At 46.2% G+C, this 23280-nt stretch overlaps 1 protein-coding gene across 1 annotated transcript; it reads left to right on the top strand.

Annotated features, from left to right (window-relative positions):
• Positions 1-3006: 3006 nt before the first annotated feature.
• Zbtb43 (zinc finger and BTB domain containing 43) lies at positions 3007-22565 on the top strand. Its single transcript, XM_048432170.3, has 3 exons — positions 3007-3148; positions 8367-8427; positions 17720-22565. Exon 3 carries the CDS (start codon positions 17743-17745, stop codon positions 19144-19146), a length of 1404 nt encoding a protein of 467 aa, XP_048288127.2. The 5' UTR covers positions 3007-3148; positions 8367-8427; positions 17720-17742; the 3' UTR covers positions 19147-22565.
• Positions 22566-23280: the final 715 nt, after the last annotated feature.

The following is a 23280-nucleotide window of genomic DNA, read 5'->3' on the forward strand; positions in this document are numbered from 1 at the left end:
ATCTTATGGCCCACTGCCCACTGCCGCCACTTGGGGACCTACAGCATTTTAATTAAACCATTACACTTTGTGTGTCTTACTTTCTTCCCAAGTGCCAAGTGCCTCTCTCTCTTTCTCTCTCTCTCTCTCTCTCTCTCTCTCTCTCTCTCTCTCTCTCTCTCTCTCCTCTCTCTCTCGTTTTGTTTTTCTGTTTTTCGAGATAGGGTTTCTCTGTAGCTTTAGAGCCTGTCCTGGAATTCACTCACAGTAGACCAGGCTGGCCTCGAATCACAGAGATCTGCCTGATCTGCCTGTCTCTACCTCCTGAGTACTGGGATTAAAGGCATGCACCACCACCACCCATTGCCTCTCTGTCTCTTAAAGTCTGTCTTTTAAATATTTTTAATAATCTACTCTGGGACCAGTGAGATGGCTCGTCAGGTAAAGCCACCAAACCTGATGACCTCAGTTCAATCCCTGGGACCCACACAGCAGAAGGAGAGAACCAGCTCTCATTAACTTACCCTCGACCTCCACCCCCACACCATGGCTCACACACTCATACAATGCAATAAATAATGTAATGTTAAATGGAAAAACACTTTCTTAACCAGGTTCAAGGATAAATGTTCATCACCTCTGAGAATTCCCACAGGAATATTAGGTCAAACAAATACTTTGTTTAGGTAGCAGGTGTGGTTCCTTGAACTGGGGGAAGGTAGACTGTCCTCTGTTGGAAGAGATGACTCAGACTTGCCCCAAACCATCTTGGTCATCTCATGATTAGCTGTTGGTACTGCATCAGACATAGACATGTGATCAACTTCTTGCCACAAGTAAACAGAATAGAAGTGAAATGAACACATAGAGGTCACAGCAGGAGAATTCAGGGAAAGTACCTTTTAGTGTTCAGTTGAATATACTCCTAAGCAATTCACCACCTGAATTTTCTCCCCAGCTCCAAGCACACCTCAAGTTGAGGAGTTCAGGCATCATTAAACACATACAAAATGACAAGGACTAAGGCAGGCAGACAAAGCAAGGAAACTGAGACAGATACTGGCTTTCATATGACACCGAGTAACTGTCCCAAATCTTGACTGCCTTATTTGTCAGATGTGTTGGGTTTTGTTTTGCTTTTTGAGATGTTCAGGCTGGCCAAGAACAACCTACGTAGCCCAAGTTGGCCTCATATTTAAGTTTATCCTGAGGCGTCTATCTCTTCAGTCCCATTTTTTTTGTTATGCATGTGTATTAGTATGTGTGTTTGTGTCTATGTGGATATATGGACGTATGGGTGGTTATGGAGGTCAAAGGTGTCATCTTCAGAAATATCATCCACTCCGTTTTTTGTTTTTGTGTCGAAGACCAGCTTTGACAAAACTCATACGTTCTAGGGTAGGAGTATGAAGATTAGAATAATTAGCAAAAGTAACAGAGATATAGCAGAAATAATAGAAACACAGGACAGCATCAGGAGGGACACTCATTGAACACTGAATCCACCTCGGTTATTCGTCCACACGCTTATACACTTCCCTCCAAAAGGGGAAGGGGAGGGGGAGGGGGAGAGGCAGCGGACTTCATTAGTACGACACAAAGAATGGGCAGTTCCCCAACCATTGGTCCAGATGGAGCAGATCTACTTTAACACTCAACATACTAATTAACCACAGGCTAGACCAGAATCTCGCGTTTGAAACCACACCTGTTGTAGAGCAAAAATAAGTTCAAACTCGCTGCAAGGTGGAACAGGCTCACATCTGTGTATGCCCCGACAATTTTGTTTTCGAGACAGGGTTTCTCTGCGTAGCCCTGGCTGCCCTAGAACTTGTTCTGTAGACCAGGCTGACCTCGAACTCACAGAGATCCACCTGCCTCTGCCTCCCACGTGCTGGGATTAAGGATATGTGACATCACAGGCCACCACTGCTCTGAAACTCACTGATCCCTTCCTCGACGACACTGGGATTGTAATCCTGTCTCACACCAGCGATTTCTACATGTTTCTGGGGACTGAACTCAGGTCTTCATGTTTGCAATGCTTTGCAAAGATTTTACCCACGGAGTCATTCCCACAACTCCTACACCACCACCATCATCCCTTGTTTTTTCTCTAGCAAGATGTTCTGCACCTGTTCTCAGTTCTGTGTTTCAGTATTTGTTTTCTTTGGTTATGTTTCTCAGAATTTCTTTTCAAAATTGTTTTGTTTGTATTAGTGTTTTGCCTGCATACAGGTCTGTGTGCTGTTTGCCTGCCTGGTGCCAGCGGAGGCCAGAAGAGGGCAGCAGATACCATAGAGCTGGAGTTACTAAGGCTGTGAGCCACCGTGTGGCTGCTGGGAATTGAACCCAGGTCCTCAGGAAGAGCAGCCAGTGCTCTTAATCCCTGAGCCATCTCTCCAGACCGCCCCAGAATTTCATTGTATAATTCTCCTATAAAGTCCCAGCCTCCTCTTTGAATACTCTCGGGTTCTAGAGCCCAAAATGTGAGCGCACAGCTGGGAAACTGGAAACTTGGACCTAAGACCCAGTAACTTCTGGTCCACTGGGAGTATGCACCCTACAGCAACTCTGGGGACACATCCTTGCAATCCCGATACTTAGGCGGTGCAGGAAGGAGTGAAGTTGAGGCCAACCTGAGCTACAGAATGAGTTCAAAGCCAGCCTGAATTTTTTTTGGGGGGGGGGATGGGTGAGCGCTCACTTGCCATAGTGTACCTGTGAAGGTTAGCGGACGACATGCGAGAGTGAGTTCTTTCACAATGTGTGTTCCAAGAACACAACCTAGGCCGTGGCGACAAGCGCCTTTACCCGCTAATGGCTCGCAGTCCCAAAGAGTTTCGAACTCGATATTAACTCTTCTAGACCTGACACTGCGCCCCTAAACGTGATCTGGGCTAGATCCTACTGCGCAGGCGTCGGCCGCCTCAGCGTGCTCTTCTGAAGACCCGCCCCGAAGGGGCTCCTAGAGCATGCGCACACCACAGCGTCGCTGCCGCGCCTCCGGAAGCACTGGCAGTTTCGGGGGCGGGACCGGGAAGCGTTTCCTGGGGGCGGGAGGCTCCGGCGGAAGCTGTCCCCGCGGTGGCGGCGGAGACTAAGGCCTTGGTGCGGTCGGTTTGGACGCTCCAGTAGACTAGAGCTGCGAGCGCGGAGCCGTCGGCAGGTACGGCGGGGTGGGAAGGCTGGCGGCCGCGCGGGAGGTCACGGTCGGGGTCACGAGCGTCGGGGACTCCGATGTTCACCGCGGACTCTCCCCGACGACCGCGACGCGGGACGACGCGGGCCACTTCGCAGCCCCGGGAGTCCCGGCTCGGAGTCCGGAGGCCTCCAGGGCCACCCGGACGACTTCCTGTCCAAGGTCACCCCGCGGCAGGTGCACGGCCGGCCCGAGCGCTTGGAGGATCCGCCCGCAGGGCGACCTCAGGGTCGAGCCGCCCACGCGCGAGCCAGCGCCGTCAGGGAGAACCTCGCCGCTCTGGGTTTCGTTTCTTTGTCACTCCGTTGTCACCTGTTTTTGTCCCCAACCTGGCTTCTTGTCAGCTGGACTTTCTCTCCACTTCGAACGTCTAGAGCTGACCGTCTCCGGACCTTGTCGCTTTCTCTGTCTTCACCTCACTTCAGTGTTTCTTGACACTGCTTCTGCCCCTCAGACCGTTCTCTGGGTCAGGGCCCGGATGTCACACTGGCTCCTTGGCCATTTGTGTGTTTTTCTCTCTCTGCCAATGTCGTGTGCTTGTTTCTCTCCCTCCCAACTGGGTTTGTTTAGGTAGGGCGGGCCCTGCCTGGACCTCTGAGCCATGGAAGGTGACTCATGACCCCGTGAAACTCGCCCGCCTGGGCGCTACTCAGTGGCCCGACCGCAGTCTGGCCTCAGTTCTGACAGGTGTCACCCGGAGCTCCTGGCCCTCAGACTGGCCCATTTCAGGGTTTAGGCAGCTAGTGGATCCTGAACTTCTCATCCATGTGTTCTGTACAGCTCTCCACCGTTATTTGCTCTTTCCAGGAACCCCAGATGGCTGTCACGAACTGCCGCTCTTTAACCAGATCGTCGTACCTGTACTCAGGAAGGACCAGGTTGACATCTGCCTTTGAGACCCTTAGCACGGTAGCGGAATTTCTAGGGGCAGCTTAGGGAAGAATTTAGAACCTAAGAGGGATTCATTCCCTGCTTGTTTCCAAAGGACCGTCAGAGAGAAAGAAGTAAACGAGACGTGGGGACAAATACTGTTTAAAACTTTTGCAATGGACTGTCAGAAACAGACAGGACCTGAAACAATTGATCAAGTACTAGAGTCAGGTAGCGTGTTGTTCATTGTGCACAAAGTGTCAGGAGATAGTAAGAACGTTCTAGAAATGGATTGTATAGAGCTGTGTGAATGGCGTAGTGTCAACATAACTCCACAAAGCAGTTCCAGGGGTAAGTTTTGTGCTGTGTTTGTGCTTTATACACACAGCAGAAGGTACTCTGGAGACCTCTGAGGCTGCTGTACGCTTCCACAGTGCAGTTTAGAAGCTTGCTTTGGAACTTTTAGTTGAATCCCTTGTATTGATGCAAACAGCAGGTTCAGCTAAAGGCTTAGAGAAGGAGTCTGAGACCTTAAATTGTTTTAAATCTGCTGGCCCAGTTTCCTACCTATCTCCCCTCTTTTCCCCTTTGGAATCAATGCAGAAATTTACCCTAAAGGCAACTTGAGAAACACATTGCCTCTGACGAACTGAGACCTTGTGAGGCTGAAAGAATACTTCTTTATTAGAGTAGAAAATGGTCTGTTAGCCAGGCGGTCGTGGCGCAAGCCTTTAATTCCAGCACTCGGGAGGCAGAGGCAGGTGGATCTCTGTGAGTTCAAGGCCAACCTGGTCTACAAGAGCTAGTTCCAGGACAGGCTCCAAAGCCACAGAGAAACCCTATTTCGAAAGAAAATGGTCTGCTATTTCTTCATAGGCTATGCCTTTGTTTTCGCTTTTTATGTTTTATAAAAATTTTGCCTGCCTTTAAATTTGTTTTCAGGGTTTGTTTTTGGGGATTTTGTTGTTTTGGTTTTTTGTCTGTTTTGTTGAGTTTTGGTTTTTTTGAGACAAAGTTTCTCTGTGCCCTGGCTGTCCTGGAACTCACTTTGTAAAATTGATTGGCCTCAAACTCACAGAGATCCTCCTGCCTCTGCCTCCCAAGTGCTGGCATTACAGATGTGCACCACCACCTCCTGGCTTTGACTTTTAAGTTTTTGAGGTTTAAAAACCAAAATCTATGCACACTCTAGTGCTCTTATTAAAGGAAAAACATAAGCAAATATATATCAATTAAAGTACCCAGTAAACAGCTGGGCAGTGGTGGCGCACACCTTTAATCCCAGCACTCGGGAAGCAAAGGCAGGCAGATCTCTGTGAGTTCTAGGCCAGCCTGGTCTACAAGAGCTAGTTCCAGAACAGGTTCCAAAGCTACCAAGAAACCCTGTCTTCAAAACAAGACAAAAAAAAAAAGTACTCAGTAAACTTGTAGCAACAATGGGCAATGGTGGCACACGCTTTAATTTGAGCACTCCAGAGGCTGAGACAGATGGATCTCTTCTGTTTGAGGCCAGCCTGTCTACATGTAGAGGGAGTTCCAGGACAGCCAGGGCTACACAGAAACCCTGTCTTGACAAATAACTAAAACCTTGTTAACAACATTCTGCGTCCCACTCATCTGAGTATTGTCTACCTCAGAATTGCACCCATGGTTCTTCCATACAGAATAATCCTTTGTGTTGACAGAAACATTAATCTTCCCCAGAGTGCTTTAGCCATTACTTCAGTAACCATGGGTGTTAAAACCGCAGTGTATGAGCTGGGTGGTTGTGGCGCACGCCTTTAATCCTAGCTCTTGGGAAGCAGAGGCTTGTGGATTGCTCTCTATGAGTTCGAGGACAGCGAGGACTACATATCTCAAAATGAAAAACCCTGCAACATATATACTGTCTGTTGTGGCCGAGAGGAGCTTAGAACTCCCAGTGTGATGACCTTCAGCTCCTGGTCATCCTGCTTCCACCACCCAAGAGTTAGATTTCCTACGTGCTGGGCTGCCATACCCAGCTGATGGTCTAAATTTAAAGAAATGGATGCTTCTGTAGGGCTGCTTATCTGATCCAATTAGCTCACCAAAACTCTCAGAATGGATCTCAAGATCTTACAGACTTAGACAACAAGCTGCCTCAGTTTTCTTTCCTAGCAGAACTTCCTCCCAGAGGTGTGATGCGTGTCACTAACAATAAACCGAGGAAGGTAATTGTCCTTTGACTCAACTGCTTTAAAAGCAGTAGAACCTGACCCAACCCAGGGTACCACTCTGACCCAGTATTGGGGTTTGCTAGGAAAAGGGCAACAAACAGGTGGGGTTGCCAGAAAAACAGAAAAATTCCTCAGTAGAAAATGGAGTAAGATGGAGAGAAAGCAGTAATAAGGGGAGAGGTCCCAGCGAGCAGTCTATTTTAGAGGACCCTTCTCTGAGATTGCCACACCATTATGAATAGTTTAAAGATCAAGGGGGACATTGAGGCAGACTTCTTTGGGGTAAGGAATGTTCTAGAAGAGTAACACCATGAATAACGGCCATCAGTATGGCAATGTCTGATGAGAGAGAGCTTGGGCCAGTGTGGCAGAATGGGGGTCCCATAGATGTTTTAGAGGAGAGGGGGAGGGCAGTAGATGTTCTCTTTGGTAGCAGATGAGTAGTCAGATAGAACTAAGACTCTTGGATGATCATAAACTTCTTTCCTGCTGGCCATTCCTGGGGGTTGACCAGACAGGAAGGCAAGAATCTATAGAAACACATCGATTTCGTTCAGGAGGGAAAATTATGGTTATTACAGGAATTGTCACAGTTCAGCCAAGGTGGAGGAGCTGTACAAAATGTCCCTGGCCCTGCCTAACATTGACAACCTGGCTTGGCTTTGATAAATTTGACACCTGGATTTCCCTAGCAACCACGTGGCAGAAGGAGAGGACCAACTCCTGCAAGTTGTCTTCTGACCTCCATGTGTGCTCTGTGCCTTTGTACAACACAGGAAAACAAGTTAAGATGCCACAGGAACAGAAGCCAAGGCCGTAGGACCCAGCCATGACAAGCTCAAGAGAGGCCGGAGTCTCAGTAGTTTACCCTGAGGCAATACCTGGTTCTAAGAAAGACCACAAACTAAGACCACCCAGGCACCACCTAGGAACAGACCATCCAAAGGAAATTCCTGATATTCCAACCGTTGGTTGTTGACTGGATCACCTGCCAGCACACACCCATCACTTTTCACTAGGACACCCCCTAGACAAATGTCAGCCAATCAGAGGTCCTGAACCTTAGAAAACCCTCACTGCCACTACAAAAACCCAACTCTAACTGAGCTCAGGGCTCTCCGATCATTCCGGTACGTTGGATACACGGAGAGACCGAGTTTGCAAACTTGCGTAAGAATAAAGGGTCAGGCTGGGTGGTGGTGGCTGTGCACGCCTTTAATCCCAGCACTCAGGAGGCAGAGGCAGGCGGATCTTTGTGAGTTTGAGACCAGCCTGGTCTACAAGAGCTAGTTCCAGGACAGGCTCCAAAGCTACAGAGAAACCCTGTCTCAAAAAACAAAGAAAAAAGAAAAACAGATAAAAGGTCTTTGCTTTTACATACAGGACTTGGTCTCCTAGTTGCTTTTGGGGGGACTCTGTGATCTGAGCATATAACACTTCTAGAATGAAAGTTCATGATTAAAACTTTTGTTTGGAAGGAGTCTAGCTGTGTAGCTCAGGTTGGCCCTTAACTCACTCTGAAGCTTGTGTTGAGCCCTTCAGTTCTGGGATTACAGGTGAGCACTACATCGACTAGACAGCAGCAGTCTTTTTTGTTTTGCTGTTTTTGTGTTTTGAGATAGGATTTCTCTGTGTGATAGCCCTGGCTGTCTTGGAACTCACTCTAGACCAGGCTGACCTGGAACTCACAGAGATCTGCCTGCCTCTGAGTGCTGGAGTTAAAGGTACAGCCACTGCCCAGCTGCAGTCCTAACAAGCTTTTCTGTCTGTTCCTCACACACAGTGTTCATCAGGGAAGCACATGTACACAGACTGACACAGGCATCCTAAATTATTTTTCTGTTTTTATAAGATTATTTTTATTCACATGTGTGTGCTCAAGTGTCATGTGTATCAGGTACCTGTTGAGGCCGGGAGAGATAATTGCATCCACCTGAAGCTGGAGTTACAGGCAGCTGTGAGTGGGTGCCAGGAACTGAACTCAGATCCTCTGAAAGAACAGCAGGAACTCTTAACCCAGCATTTTAAATTTTGAATATGATTTTTCCTTTCAGAAATCAGTGTGATTTAATTTAAAACAAAATTGAGAAATGCATTTTCTTTTTCTATTCATTCAGATTGCTCTTTAATGGCCATGGCATAAGGAACATTATCACCAGAAATACAGCTTTGCACTGGGTAAGCTATAAATGTACTAATAATGTAACTTTAAAAAAACTGTTTACTGTAAATTTTCCTGTCAGCAAAAACAATGTAGTTTGTCAAGTTGTTTGTTTTTTGTTTTATTTAAAGTTTTATTTATTTATATGTGTGGATGGATGGTTTGCCCTCATGTGTGCCTGGTGCTCACAGAAGTCAGAAGAGGGCATCGGATCCCCTTTGGACTGGAGATGGTTGAGAGTTGCCATATTGGTGCTAGGAATCAAATTTGGGTCCTCTGCTCTCCAACCCCTTGTCAAGGTTATTAATGGGCTAGGTCAGATGAATCCTCTGAAGAAGAAATACTACACATTTTAAGGCTAGTCACTGTAGTACTTCCCAATAATTTAATTTCAGAGAGGAATTTCTGCCACATGATCATTTTTACTTGGAAAAGTATTAGAGTTGGAGTTAAACTTTTGAGGCCGGCCACTTGCTGAGCTGTATGACCTGAGTAGGTATCGTCCTGTGAGCTTCTCATTACTCTCTGAACTGAGGAAGCTGTGCAGGGCTCTGCAGAGTTCAGTACAGGCTGCATTTTGTGGGTGCAAAGCATTTGACTAACAAGAGTTTTGGTAGACATGGGGTGTTGGTAGTTTTCTACATTTGTGCCAGATTTTAAATTTCCTAAAGCAGCATTTACTGTGCTTCCATGTGCCTTCTGCTGTGAGCATGCCAGTCACCATATGCTCTGATTAAAGACTTCGCTGGAGGCTTCAGGACAGGGGCTGCTCGGTCTGCCTCCCTGTTTTGTCGCTGTCTATGCTTTGAGGGTGTTTAGTCCCTGCTAAAATGGTGTTTAAGATTTCATGTACAGTTTTCTCAGCTGAAGATTAAACAGTGGCTACTGCTCAGCTCTTCAGCATGGGGGGATGTTAGAGACATTCTATTTCAGGGAGTCTTCAGTAGAAGGCTCTTTGCCCTCTGCTTTACTTTGATTTTATTTTTAATTTTCATCACTGTTTTACTTACTTTGTATGTGTGTGGGCCTATACCTGCAACATGTGGAGGTCAGGGAAAGCCTGACCTATTCTCTCTGTACACCATGTGGATCTTAGGAATTGAACTCAGCAGGCCCCATTACCCACTGAGCCCTATCTTCTCCTTTAAAAAGCCATTAAATAGGTGAACGATAGTGGCATATGCCTTTAAAGCCAGCAACAAGTGGATCTCTGAGTTCCTGGCCAGCCTGATCTACAGAGTGAGTTCCAGGACAGCTAGGGCTACATAGAGAAACCAACCCTGTCTGAAAAAAAAACAAAACAAAAGAAGCCATATAGCTTCAATGAATGATGAAGGGAATGAGCTGGGATTGGTGTAATTGTTTTAGAAGGCCTTTGCTATTGCAGTTTTAAAATTCTGTGCAAGGTGACATAAAATTGCTGGTTTAAGTCTTAGGTTGGCAAATGTTCTGAAGTTTATTAATGAATTGCTCATAATCTAAATTATGGATTACTTAATTTAGCTAATGTGGTAGCATGTGCCTATAATCCCATCATTCAAGAGGCAGGAGAATTGCCCCAAGTTTAAAGCTAGTCTAAGCAATGTACTGAGACCTTGTTTCAAAAGAATTATTTAGGTTATTTCTGAAACATGCTCGTGTTTACCTTCTTTCCTGACCACCCCCCTACCCCCTTTGCCCCCCACCCCTCATCTCTCAGATTCCGATTGGCCTGAACATGTGCTTTGGGCTTAAATCTCGCACTCCCTAAACAGTCTTGGGCAAACAAGTTTGTCCTCCTGGTCTTGTCACAGTAATTTTCAAGTGTTGTAAGCAGAGCGAATGAGGTGGAGAACATGAAGTGCTGTGTGCAGTCCCCATGTCTCTGGAGTCTGCGTCTGCGGAGTCACCCTTCACAGATGGGAAATGTTTAGGAAGGGCTGGAGAGATGGCTCAGTGATTAAGAACACATACTTCTCTTGCAGAGAAGAGTTCAGTCTCCCAGCACCACATTGGATAGCTCCCAGCTGCCTGTTAATCCAGCTCCTGGGATCAAGTACCAGTTTCTGGCCTACAAGAACACCTGTACTCACATGCATAAGCCCACGAAAGATACACATACACATAGTTAAAAATACAGTAAAGTGCCAGTTGGTGGTGGCACATGCCTTTAATCCCAGGATTTGGGAGGCAGAGGTAGGTGAATCTCTGAGTTCGAGAACAGCCAGGGTTACACAGAGAAACCCTGTCTCAAAAAACAAAAATAGGGTAAATCTTTTTAAAAAGATTTTAACTGTATTGCTCGAGTAGAGATATTCTTGCCCTCCCCTACGCAGTGCTGTCTGACACTGTTCACCAGCATGTCAGGGATTATGAGTGGTCTTAAGATCTTAAAATTTTTTGAAAACTTGAGTAGGCGACGTTGTAAATATTCAGTTTTCTTCAGATGACTTGAGCATCCCCGGAGTTTTGAAGTTGGAGGGATAGTCCAAGAACCAATCCCCACAGATACTGTGAGACAATTGTGTTTGCATACACCCTTATACATGTATTTGTTTATATGTTGATAAACAGCTGCTGTACTATTAATGATGACGTTTTCCTGGTTACTCAGTGTTGCATTAACTTTTCCTAGGGAGATGCGAGCAAACGAGTATTTATCCCAGATAGGGCACCAAGGACAGAACAAAGTACGATTCCACCAAAGTCCAACTTGGCGAACCAGTGAGTTTACTGGGCTTGCTTACAGAGCATGGGTGAGGGGTACCTAGAGGACCACGGGCAGGTTTCACCCTAGCATAGATAATGACCTCAAGGAAGCTGCATTATGAAGTCCCCTATCAGTTGACCTCTCACCTCATTTAGTTCGCTTGGAGAGTTGGGGGCATGAGGTGATTGATGGTCTTAGACACCCCCCTCAGTCATGTACTCAAGAATATCAACAGCTCGTTTATAGTCCTGTTTGTCATTGTTGTTTTGTTTATTGGCAGCCATAGCTATGTGGCCAAGGTATTTCTTACTCCAAAATGGCATTATGTTCTGCCTGGAGGTAAAACCTACAAACATTCACAGTTTGCATTGGCAATGGGGCATGGTGGCCTGCATTTGTGATACCAGCCTTTGGGATGCTGAGGTAGGAGAACGGAGAGGAGACTGAGGCTTGCTAGGCTACTTAGCTAGACCCATCTCAAAAAGAAACAGACATCGGTACCTCGTTTTACCTTGTATTACTCTGTAAAATGAAATGAAAACAATTCATGGGCTGGAAATGAAGCCCTGAAGATGCTTGCCTATCATTTGTGAAGTCCTGGACTTAGCTCCTAGTATCTTAAATTCAGTAAAGATTAAGATGTCCATTTTAGTATTTTCACGTATTTGCTTATATAATCTCCACAGCTGAATTGTAGAATTTCTGACCACCCTAAAAAATACCCATTTTTCTTTGTTTTTAAGGTTTGTTTTGTTTTGTTGTTGTTTGTTTTTTATTTTGTTTTGTTTGTTTGTTTTGTTTTTGAGACAGGGTTTCTCTGTATAGCTCTGACTGTCCTGGACTTTGTTTGTGAACAGGGCTGGCCTCAAACTCGCAGAGATTCCCCTGCCTCTGCTGGGATTAAGGGTGTGTGCCACCACACCCAACAAAGTCCCCAGTGGTTAATCACTCCCTGCCTTCCTCTATCTCTAGTTTCTGACAGTCACTAATCCGCTTTCTAAATATGCTTTTAATGTGTCTTTTTGAAATGGAATGATGAAAATGTGGCCCTTTGTGTCTTACTCCTTCGTTTCTCTTTTCATATCCTGCCTCCCTCTCACTAATTTCTTCCTCCACCTCTTTCCTGTTCTCTGTGCTGCCTGCTGAGCCAGCCACTTCCCAGCCCTAGCTCCTTGTTGTCCTTGACTCCAGGGCCCTCCCATGTTGACACTTGTTATTTCTTATTGCCAGGTGGTCTTTTAGATGGATGTGCTATATTTTATGTAGTCATTGCTTGATACACACTTTTATTCTTTAATAATACTGCTATAGACAGTCATGCGTGAGCTTTGATATGAAGAACATCATGTGTTCACTTCTGCTGGGCTCAAAAGTAGAATTGTTGGATTGCATCTGTTTAACTGTTTGAGAAACTCCCAACTCCCTTTCTGCACTTTTTAAACCATTTCATGCCAACCAGCAAGTGTGTGTAATGGTTCTACTCTCCATAGGCTACTACTGACAGTTGTTCATGTCTTACTTTTCATGCCATCTTAGTGGGTGACAAAAGAGTCCCTTGTAATTTTTGTTTTAGGGATGAGGGAAGGTGTACTGGGCATGAAACCAGGTACCTTGAACATGGCAAACAGGTGCATTCCAGCCCACATAGTGGCTCTGCTGGTGCTGAGCATTATTCATGAGAGTCTTGCTCTTTGGAGAAATTCTTCTCGGAATCCTTTGTCCATTCTTTTCTATTGGGTTGTTTAATACTGAATGTAGGCTTTGTGCATGCTCGGCACAGGTTATTCATAATATGCCAGCTCTATTCTTTTAATTGATGACACCACTTAAGACTCACAGTACTGTAGCTTCCTGCCCACCAATTCTTTAAATCCTATCATTGCCTCCCTCTATTTTCCAGACACACCTTCACTCTCTCTCATGACATGGTTTCTCTGTGTAGCTTTTTGGAGCCTCTCCTGGCACTCGATTTGTAGACCAGGCTGGCTTCAAACTCAGAGATCTGCCTGCCTCAGGCAGGAACCATGGAAAACTACTGTTTGCTCTGCTAATTGCTTATACAACCCAAGGCTTCCTGCCTAGAGATGGTGCCACCTACAGTAGTCTGGGCCCTCCTACAGCAATTAATAATCAAGGCACTTCCCCACAAACATGGACAGGGGCCAATCTGATTCAGGTATTTCCTGTTAAGACTTTCCTATCAGAGGGCTCTAGGCTGTCTAGACAGTTAAAGCCTTGCTGGGAGGATGAGGCATTGTTAGTTCTCCAGAATCTGGTGCTGTCGGGACTGTCTGGAGCAGGAAGTACAGGTGCTGGTCAGGGCAGCATCTCTTCTCCCGGGTTCCATCTCCAGTAGCTCTAATTTCTTAAAGCCTCTGGCTCACAGCTCATGCCATTCTCTAGGCTCTTGGACTTTATCTCATTTTTAGTATCTCTTGGATTATTTCCGTAAAAACGTTGTATGTGAGAAGAATGAGAGCCCTGTCTCCATGTCTAGTGTTAAGACTCCAAACTGCATAGTGTTAAGACCTTGTGACCATATGCTACAAGGGTTCTTGTGGTGGTTTCAGGCTTTGCTTAAATGACATGCTGGGCATATTTGTTCCCGCCGACAGATTATAAACCCTGTAAGAATGGTAATGTTAGCTGCTGGGTGGTGGTGGCGCATGCCTTTAATCCCAGTACTCAGGAGACAGGCAGGAGGATCTCTGAATTTGATTCTAGCCTGGTCTACAGAGTGAGTGCCAGGAGAGGCTCCAAAGCTACAGAGAAACTCTGTCTTGAGTAGGGGGTGCACACCTTTAAGGTAGGCAGATATCTGTAAGTTCCAAGGCCAGCCAGGGCTACACAGAGAAACCCTTTCTGGAAAACAAAAAAGAATAGTAATGATTCTTGATGGTGTTTGATGTTCCCCTTATTTTGCATTCAGGGTGCTTTATTGGCTTTTGAGGAATCATTGAACTGATTTTTTTTTAGCCAATTGAAACAGCTGCTGTAGTCTAAACCAGCCTCAGCCACATCTACCCTAAGAGACAAGGACAGTTACCACCTTGACACAGCTAACCAAGCGTGGCATGTTTTCTAGTTATTTTTTCCTTTTGTGGCGAGATATGTTATCTTCAGTTAACTGTTGATTATTTAAGGCAGTCTCACTATGTAACCCAAGTGGGCGTCAAGCTCACAGTCATCCTTCCTAGGTTTCCATGCTGGACTTAGAGGTGTACCCCTTTGTCTGTGCCCAGCTTTTAATCGACTGTGATTTCAGAGGCATGAGTACAGGCAGTGTTTGGCAACCAACACTGCTGCCGTTTATCAGGAGTCCGGGTTCCCTTTTGCAGATTTTCAGTCTCCTTGATGAAGGAATTGTAAGACAATCCAGGAAGCTCGAAGAACATTTAATAGAATGAGAGGAAGAACAGAATAGGCAGACTGAATCTTGGAGCGTGCTGGGAGCGGAGGGACAAATAAGAGGGATGAAGATAACAGGTTCAGCAATGAAGATCAGCAAGCACTTGTGTGAAGTGGGGTGTCTTCAAAGTAAGAGTAAGAAAACTCCGGATTTGGCAAGCATTCTTTGGATTTGAGTCAATGTAGTAAGAGATAGGAAGGTAGAAAACTAGGCAGGTACCAGTTGTGGTGGCGCACGCCGGTAGGATTTGCTGAAGGAAGCAGAGGCAGGAGGATCACGAGTTCAAAGCCAGCCTGGGCTACATATTTTGGGGGCTGGAGAGGTGGCTCAGTGGTTAAGAGCACTGATTACTCTTCCAGAGGACCAGGGTTCAATTCCCAGCACCTACATGGCAACTCACAGCTGTCTGAAGATCCAGTTGCAGGGGATCTGACACCTTCACATCAATGCACATAAAATAAAGTTAAATAAACCATAAAAAATATTTTAAAGAAAAAGAAAACTAGGCAGGCCATTTGAAATTCTCCAAGCTATGGCTGCATTGGGGGAGGAGCTTCTGGCCTATATATTATTGCTGCTCTCCATCTCCTTAAAGTGTACCAGCTTTCCTGAGGGGTGATCTGGCAAGCCCAGTTGGATTAAGTATTAAAGGAAAGGACAATACTGTGTAATGTTTAGAATGGCTTGTATCCACTGGAGGGCACTGGGTTCTTCCCCCCTCCCCCTTTTCTTTTCTATTCTATTCTTTTCTTTGAAACAGGGTTTCTCTGTGTAATCTGTCTCAGCCTCCAAATGCTGGGATTAAAGGCTTGCACCAATGCGCCCACCCAGCAAATTTTTTTTTTTGAGTCACTTTTTCTTAATGGGCCTCAAACACGCCCTAATACCCCCACCTTCCTCCCTTTCATACGGCATTTTCATCCTTAAGAAGCATCTGTGATGCTTCCCTGTCTCAAAATCTGTGTATTACCAGGGAAATGGGAGATGGGGGTCCAGAGCTGATCTTAAGGGAAGTCTGTCTTCAAGCATCAGTTTCTTATTCACAACACAGCTGCTGTAATATTCCACTCCTGGTTTCTAGTTTAACACTGTCCTCCCAATTTCAAACCAAAATTTTACTCTGGGAAGAAATACCTACAGGCTCTCCACCCAGGTACCCCCAGCTCAGACTGCACTCTTGGAATTTACATAGACACCTGTCAGCCATGCAAATGCATGGTCTGTATTTCTTTTATAAACTAGAACACCTGCCTGGAGACAGTGAAGGCCCCCTTTAAACCCAGCCCTCAGGAGGCAGAGGCAGCTGGATCTCTGAGTTTGAAGCCAGCCTGATATACAGAGCCAGTTTCTGGGGTTGCACAGAGAAACCCTGTCTCAGGAAAAACAAAAAACTTAGAACACATCTAAACAGTTCGTTTTGTGTTCATTTTTATTTTAAGCTATTATGAAATGTTTTAGGATGTATAAAATCGTAAGTTAATGTCTTGTCCAAAAAGCACTGTCTTATCTAAAGATAGTTAATGACTAGTCCAGCATTCTGATCTCCTTGGAGGAGACAGGGTGATAAGAGAAGCCTATGGGAAAAAACCCATAGGCTTTGGATTTAACATTGACCTGGATTCATCTCTCCACTTAGTTAAACCAAGCTTTTAACTTTGGGAAAGTCGCTTAAAATAACTGAACTTAAGAACATCAAGCCCTGCATTTGCCAAATAGTTTTAAGTAGAGGACTGACCTGGAGCTCAGTGACAGCCCACTCACCTAGCACAGAATCAGCCCTGGGAGAACAGGAAGAAAGGAGGAAGAGCCAGGTGTGGTGGTGCACACCTTTAGTTCCAGCAATCAAGAGATAAAGACAGGCAGATCTCTTTGAGTTTGAGGCCAGCCTGGTTTACATAGTTGAGGGAGGAGACTGGACAACAAAGCAAAACTGCATGGAAAACCGCAGTTGACATAGAGTAATATATTTTTGTATTGTTGTTTAGACAGGGTTTCTTTGTGTAACAGTTCTGGCTGTCCTGGAAATAGGTCTGAGATCAGGCTACCCTTGAACTCACAGAGTTCTGTCTGCCTCCATTCCAAGTGCTGGGATTAAAGACATGCGCCACACCCAGCTTCACATGTGCCAGCACCTCAGTTTCTTCACTTGTCATTTCTCCTGTCACTCTAGAATGAATTCTGAGGACTCAAAGGATGATACAGGGTTATAAGGAAGATTTTTAAGAACTATTTTAAGAGATGGTTCAATTGGTAAACTGTCCAGCAGACACGAGGACCCCAAAAGTGACCTGCACTCAGCCTGTAATGTTTCCTAGTGCTAAAAGACCAGTCATATAATTTCCCTGATTCTGTCTCCAGCACCATCCTCAGTTCTTCCCTGAACTCCAAACCAGTTGTCTCTTTTGTGTCTGTGTGTACACATGTGTGTGTGCTTGTGTGTAGAAACCTCAGGTCGTCTTTTTGTCCCACACCTTAGTTGAGACAGGTCCTCTCACTGAACCTGGAGCTAACTGATTGGCTAGACTGACTGGCCCCAGAGCTGAGGTGGGGTTATCCTCCTGTCTTCACCCTGCCGTGTTAGGGGTTATAGTGATCAGGTGCTAGGCTCATCTTTTTTCTTGGAGGAGCCAAACACTTATCTTCATGCTTATGGGGCTGTAACTGTTCATCTCTGTCTGAAGAACCTTTGCATAGGCATTTCTGTCTTCCCACACTTCACTCTTCTTTTCTTTTGCTTTGGAGTGTGCATGGAGATGGAATCCAGAGACATACATGCTAAGCAAACATTCTGTCTCCTTCCAACCCCCACCCATAGCCTTGTTGTTCCTCCTTGGCCCTTCCCACAGTCCTGTTGTCGTCGCCCCCCCCCCCATAAATGTAGAGAGTCAAGGGTTACAATTGAGTTGTTTTGATAAGAATGTGTTTGTTTTTATTAGAAATATTTACTTTGTTTTGCTTAGGGAATTTATATGCTCACAGATGTATTCACTGTGGATTCTGCCTCCTCACCCACAAATGGAACAAAATGGAGAGCTGTAGAGATGGTGACTGGTTCTTCCTTTTGGCACTCTTGAACCTACAGACCTATCTCAGGGGATTGACTGTGGATGAGTGCCCAGAGGCTGAGGACTTGATGTCTTAGTGTGCTGTGTGATGGCTGGATGGGCGTCTGTGGCGCTGGAGTTGGTGCTAACGTTTCTTTCTCTTGCAGCACTGAACAGAATTGGTGATGAAATGGAGCCTGGAACAAACTCTTTTCGAGTAGAGTTTCCAGATTTTTCCAGCACCATTCTTCAGAAACTAAACCAGCAACGACAACAAGGACAGTTATGTGACGTCTCCATTGTAGTCCAAGGCCACATTTTCCGGGCACACAAAGCCGTTCTTGCTGCCAGTTCACCCTACTTTTGTGACCAAGTACTCCTAAAAAACAGTAGGAGAATTGTTTTGCCTGATGTGATGAACCCAAGAGTGTTTGAGAACATTCTCCTATCTAGCTACACAGGACGCCTCGTGATGCCTGCTCCAGAAATTGTTAGTTACTTAACAGCAGCCAGCTTCCTCCAGATGTGGCATGTGGTGGACAAGTGCACTGAGGTTCTGGAGGGAAACCCCACAGTTCTGTGTCAGAAACTAAATCATGGCAGTGACCACCAGTCTCCCAGTAGCAGTAACTACAATGGCCTGGTAGAGAGTTTTGAACTGGGCTCTGCGGGGCATACTGACTTCCCCAAAGCACAGGAACTGAGGGATGGTGAGAATGAAGAGGAGAGCACCAAAGATGAGCTGTCGTCTCAGCTCACTGAGCAAGAGTACTTGCCCAGTAACTCGTCCACAGAGCATGACCGACTGAGCACTGAGATGGCAAGCCAGGATGGGGAGGAGGGGGCCAGCGACAGCGCTGAGTTCCACTACACCCGGCCTCTCTACAGCAAGCCCAGCATAATGGCTCACAAACGCTGGATCCATGTGAAGCCTGAGCGCCTGGAACAGGCGTGTGAGGGCATGGATGTACATGCGGCCTATGACGAGCACCAGGTCACCGAGTCCATCAACACCATGCAGACAGAGCACTTGGTCCAGCCTTCAGGAGTGGAGGAAGACTTCCAGGTTGTGGAGAAGAAAGTGGAAGCAGAGTTTGATGAGCAAGCAGAGGAGAGCAACTATGACGAACAGGTGGACTTCTATGGCTCCTCCATGGAAGAGTTTTCTGGAGAAAGGTTGGATGGGAACCTAATTGGGCACAGACAGGAGGCCGCCCTTGCAGCCGGCTACAGTGAGAATATTGAAATGGTGACGGGGATAAAAGAAGAGGCGTCCCACTTAGGATTCTCAGCCACTGACAAGCTGTATCCTTGTCAGTGTGGGAAAAGTTTCACACACAAGAGTCAGCGAGATCGACACATGAGCATGCACCTCGGTCTTCGCCCTTATGGCTGTGGTGTCTGTGGTAAGAAATTCAAAATGAAGCACCATCTCGTGGGTCACATGAAAATTCATACAGGCATAAAGCCCTACGAATGTAATATCTGTTCAAAGAGATTTATGTGGAGGGACAGTTTCCACAGGCATGTGACTTCTTGTACCAAGTCCTATGAAGCTGCAAAGGCTGAGCAGAATACAACTGAGGCTAACTAAAAATAGGGTCTGGCCCTTGAGTGGCATGCACAAAAATAAACTATGGTAATTAATGCAAATCTGGGCACAGATGATGCGTGCCACTTGCTATTATGAGAGAAGCTTAAAAAGAAAAAAAAAAGGAAGATATTTCTGAAAGACCAGCTCTAAGTAGGCCAATTAAAAAAATTTAATTCCTCAAATTTATATGTTCTGGTCCTGGCCTAGAATGGATGATGGGGATAAGTTCACCCAGTGCCCAGCTGGCAAGACAGCCTTTCCAGCTAGCCGTGACTGAGGCAGTGACTTGGTGGCAGACTAACCCACCAGTGCACTCAGGTGGTAGCAGTTTTCTGTCATGCAGTGCCCTCGGGTCATGTTGCTGCAGGGTGTTGCTCCTGGTGGCTACAGAGTTGTGAGGCTTTTCGTTGGTAGTGCATCACTGGATGCCACTCTCCTCGAGGCTACAGCAGCCTGACTCCTGGGCTGAGATGTGACCAGAGCTCTTCCATGTCTGGTTTCATGCTTTCTAAAGTTCTAGCTGAAACTGTGGCGATGTTAGATAGACCTGAATCCAATTAGGTGACATGGCTCTTGTCATAGTGCTGCAGACTCTTGACAAAGCACGATTGTGTGTTCAGTTCTAATTGGGGTTGAACCATTGTGTCTCCTTTTAAGTCTATGGGTGACAGAGATAGGTGTTTTTAGTTGGTTTGTAACCCTAAGCTTCCTTATTTAATGGTAGCATCCAGGCTAGACTTCCAGCCTGCAGTGACTCAACACAGTACTGGCAGTGTCCTGTGGCCTGCCTTAGATCATGGTGCTTCCCAACAAGGGTTAGCCAGGGATGCATTGCTAAGAGTTACCTTTGAGCGGGACACTCCCATGCTCAGAGTGAGAGAGAGTGTTGGCAGAGGCAGCAACGTAGAAACAGGAGGTTATACTTGAGAAAAGTGTCAACAATACACTGGTCTGGGGAATGTGGTTTTAGAGGGTACATTGAACAACACTGTCGGTCAGCTCCTTATGAGACCAGGAATGTGAGTTCAAAATGGAAAAGGGGTCCTACATTGAACAACATCATCTAACAGATCATGTTCTATAGTCGGAGAGAAAGCTGCACACATTCACAAGTCCCAGTAGCTTATACCTGCTCAGGGAAGAAAGGCCACCCACCCTGCAAGGCCTGTTCTGCCTGGTGTTGGAAAGAAGTCTTGTGTTTAAGCATGTGATAGGCCTGAAGCACTTACTGGGGTGTCTGGTGTGCTTTTCTTGACTGGGATAGCATTCTGACCAAAGGCAGCTCAGGGGAGAAAGGGTCTTTGTCAGCTTACACTACCATGTCACAATCCATTCCTGAGGGATTTTCAGCAGGATCTTGAATATTGACAGGCAAGACTATCAACCACAGATGTGCCCACAGGTTGCTCTGATTTGGGCAATCCCTCACCTGAGACCTCCTTCCCAGATAACTCTAGGCCACGTTAAATTGTCAGAGCAAGCTAGACAATAGGGCAGGATGTTGCTCCTATTTCATCTATTATAATTGCTAAGTAGAAACTTCTTTTTCTTAAAATAAAATTTATTTTTCTTGGCTTTGGGGTGAAATTTTGTTTTTAAAGTTTGTCTTTCTCTAATGTGACAGACATTTCTGGCAAGGGTTTCTGATCATAAGGCTTCTGACACCTTTGACCTTTGTTTGAAAAGGGGAAAGAAAATTGAGACTGCCAGTAAATGCTTATGATCAAGATTGTGAAACAGGGATCTGTTTATGAACACTGTATCAATCTTGGTATACAAAAGCACTTTGTATTTAAAACTTTGTTATAAGTATAGATGTAGATTTTTTTTTTTAACCTAGAAACTAGATAATTACCTCCTAGTGGTTTGGTACGTTCAGATGATCTCCCATCGTTCAGATGATCTCCCATCGCCCAGTGTGGAAATCTGCCAGTCAGCAGCGGTCCTCTGTGGCCCTGAGAAGCACATGGAGGGAACTGTACAGTCAGCTCACACATGCCTCCTAGTCTCACGGAGAGGCCAGTGGATTTAGGGATGACCCTGAGAGAATGAAGTCTTTACAGCTTCTAGTAATTTCTACCTGAGGCAGTTGAACCATTCTGTAGTCAGGAGCTGCTCCCACCCCTGCATGCATGGTGACAAAGCTTTTGTTCAGTTGGAGTGGGGCAGACCCTGTGAATAGGGTGTCCTAGGTCCAGGAGGCAGAGAAGTAACCATAGTCTAGGCATTAATTAAAGTGAGGCTTCTGACCTGCCTTTCCCTTCAGGGGCCCTTCCTAGTACCTGGCCGTGCTGTGGTGCTGGTCTCCTCACACTGCCTTAGGAAGCCCCGCCCTTCCAGACAAGCTTGAATAGCTGTGGACAACACTGTCCCATATTCAGGGCCTTCACAGTGGCCCACCAGCCAGGTGTTTGTTATCTACTTTGAGCCTTGGCTGGTTTTTCTCCAGTCCTTATAGAAAAGGGCTTCCAGGCCCCTCTGGTTGCATTTCACAATCTGCATGGACCATACCTTCAGTCTTGGATGCACACGTCAGTGAGCTGCATGGTTCAGCTCCTCATGTGCCCTTGTTCTGAGCCCTGGCCCATTGCCTTGGATTTCTAGAGCTCACCTTCTCTGGCCAGGTTCTTAAGAGCCTGCCCTAAAGGGTTCCCTCCATTGCAGGGGGCGTTTACTGAACTACTCTGACCCTGGATAGGCTGCATGCTACAAAGGGTGGCGCACCCTGAGCTGGTGTGGAAGGGAAGGTGAGGAACAAAGGCTGTGCTGCATTCTGGGAAATGTGTGCTGCAGCAGGGTCCCCAAGGTCGGGGTGAAGTTTTGCCTCTCCCACTGTGGGCATGCTGGGGACCAAGGGCAGGGTTGCCCTTGGCCTCCTGTGCTTTAGGTTGCTTTGACTGGTAACTAACTTTATCCAATGAATCCAGGGTTGCTTTTGTTTTTTTCTTTTTTTTTTTCTCTGCTATTTACATATTTAAAGGTACTAGTTTCTAATTGCAAATCTCTACTGACAGCACCCTGTGGGAACATGCTGGAACACCTTTGCAAATGTGATTTTTTTTTCTTTTTAAATGTTTTAAATGTTGCTTGAAGCCTGTGTCATGTAAGTTGCTGCTGCCTCTTTTCTTTTTATGAGGTTCCCAATGTTTCTTCCAGAAAGTTACTTTATTTATGCAAGTCAGGTGACTCTTGGGCCACAGAACCATGGGGTGGTAAGCAGATTGTCATTAGGTGCATATCATGGATACTTGTGAACACCTGTGTTGCAGAAGTTAAATAGTTCTTTCTAGAATTGCTGTCCTCGGTGTACAGCGTGGTTTTAACTGAATGTTACTGTTTAATATTTTCTTCTTATAGAAGAGACCATGCCCTTTTGTATGACACGTTTTAATAAATGTTACCTGCCCATTTTGTACAAAGTTGCGTTTTGTTTTTTGCTTTGGTTCTGCCTTTTGTAGCCTGAGATTAAAGTTGTGTCATCACCTTTCAATAAGTAAAGACCACGTAGACTGCTGACAAGAGCAGTGAGTGACAGTCTCAGTGTGGGTGCTGATTGTTACCCATCCAGTCCCCCCAGGAGGGTCAGGTGTTTAGCATTTACTCTGCAGGATTTTCTGAGTGCTCCCTCGCTCCCTCCTCCCCTGGGGAGAGGCTGGCCGACCTCTGGATTCTGCCTTGGCTCCTGGTCAGAAGCCATTAGAGATACTAGGCTGGGAAGACTGCTGGCGAGGTTGAGGGACTTGCACCTGGCTGCCTCCTCTAGGTGCAGGCTGGCAGTGACCAGGCTCCTCTTGCTTCAGACAACTGAGGCTTGGAACCACCACACCCTCTCCTTGTCCCTTCAAGCTCAGGATTGCTCCTGTCTCCCTGCCTTATCCCAACTCTCAGGTACCAGGACCCCTGCTGATAGCTCAGAGTCCTCATTTCACAGGACAGCTGTTGTATAGCACGGTGGAGCCAGGATTCCAGAGCAGGCCGCTGTGGCTGCCACTCACACTGGCGGGCTTCTCTGCTCTGTGATGTCCCCATGTGCCTCAGTCAGGTCCTTGCCTCACTTTGCTTTGCCCTCTCCCCAGAAAGCCAGGCCTGGAAAGGCAGCAGCCTTCTTCAGAGGCCCCCTACTTCCTAACAACA

The sequence above is a fragment of the Myodes glareolus genome, chromosome 21 (genome assembly GCF_982192425.1).
Source record: "Myodes glareolus chromosome 21, mMyoGla1.1, whole genome shotgun sequence".
Taxonomy (NCBI): domain Eukaryota; kingdom Metazoa; phylum Chordata; class Mammalia; order Rodentia; family Cricetidae; genus Myodes; species Myodes glareolus.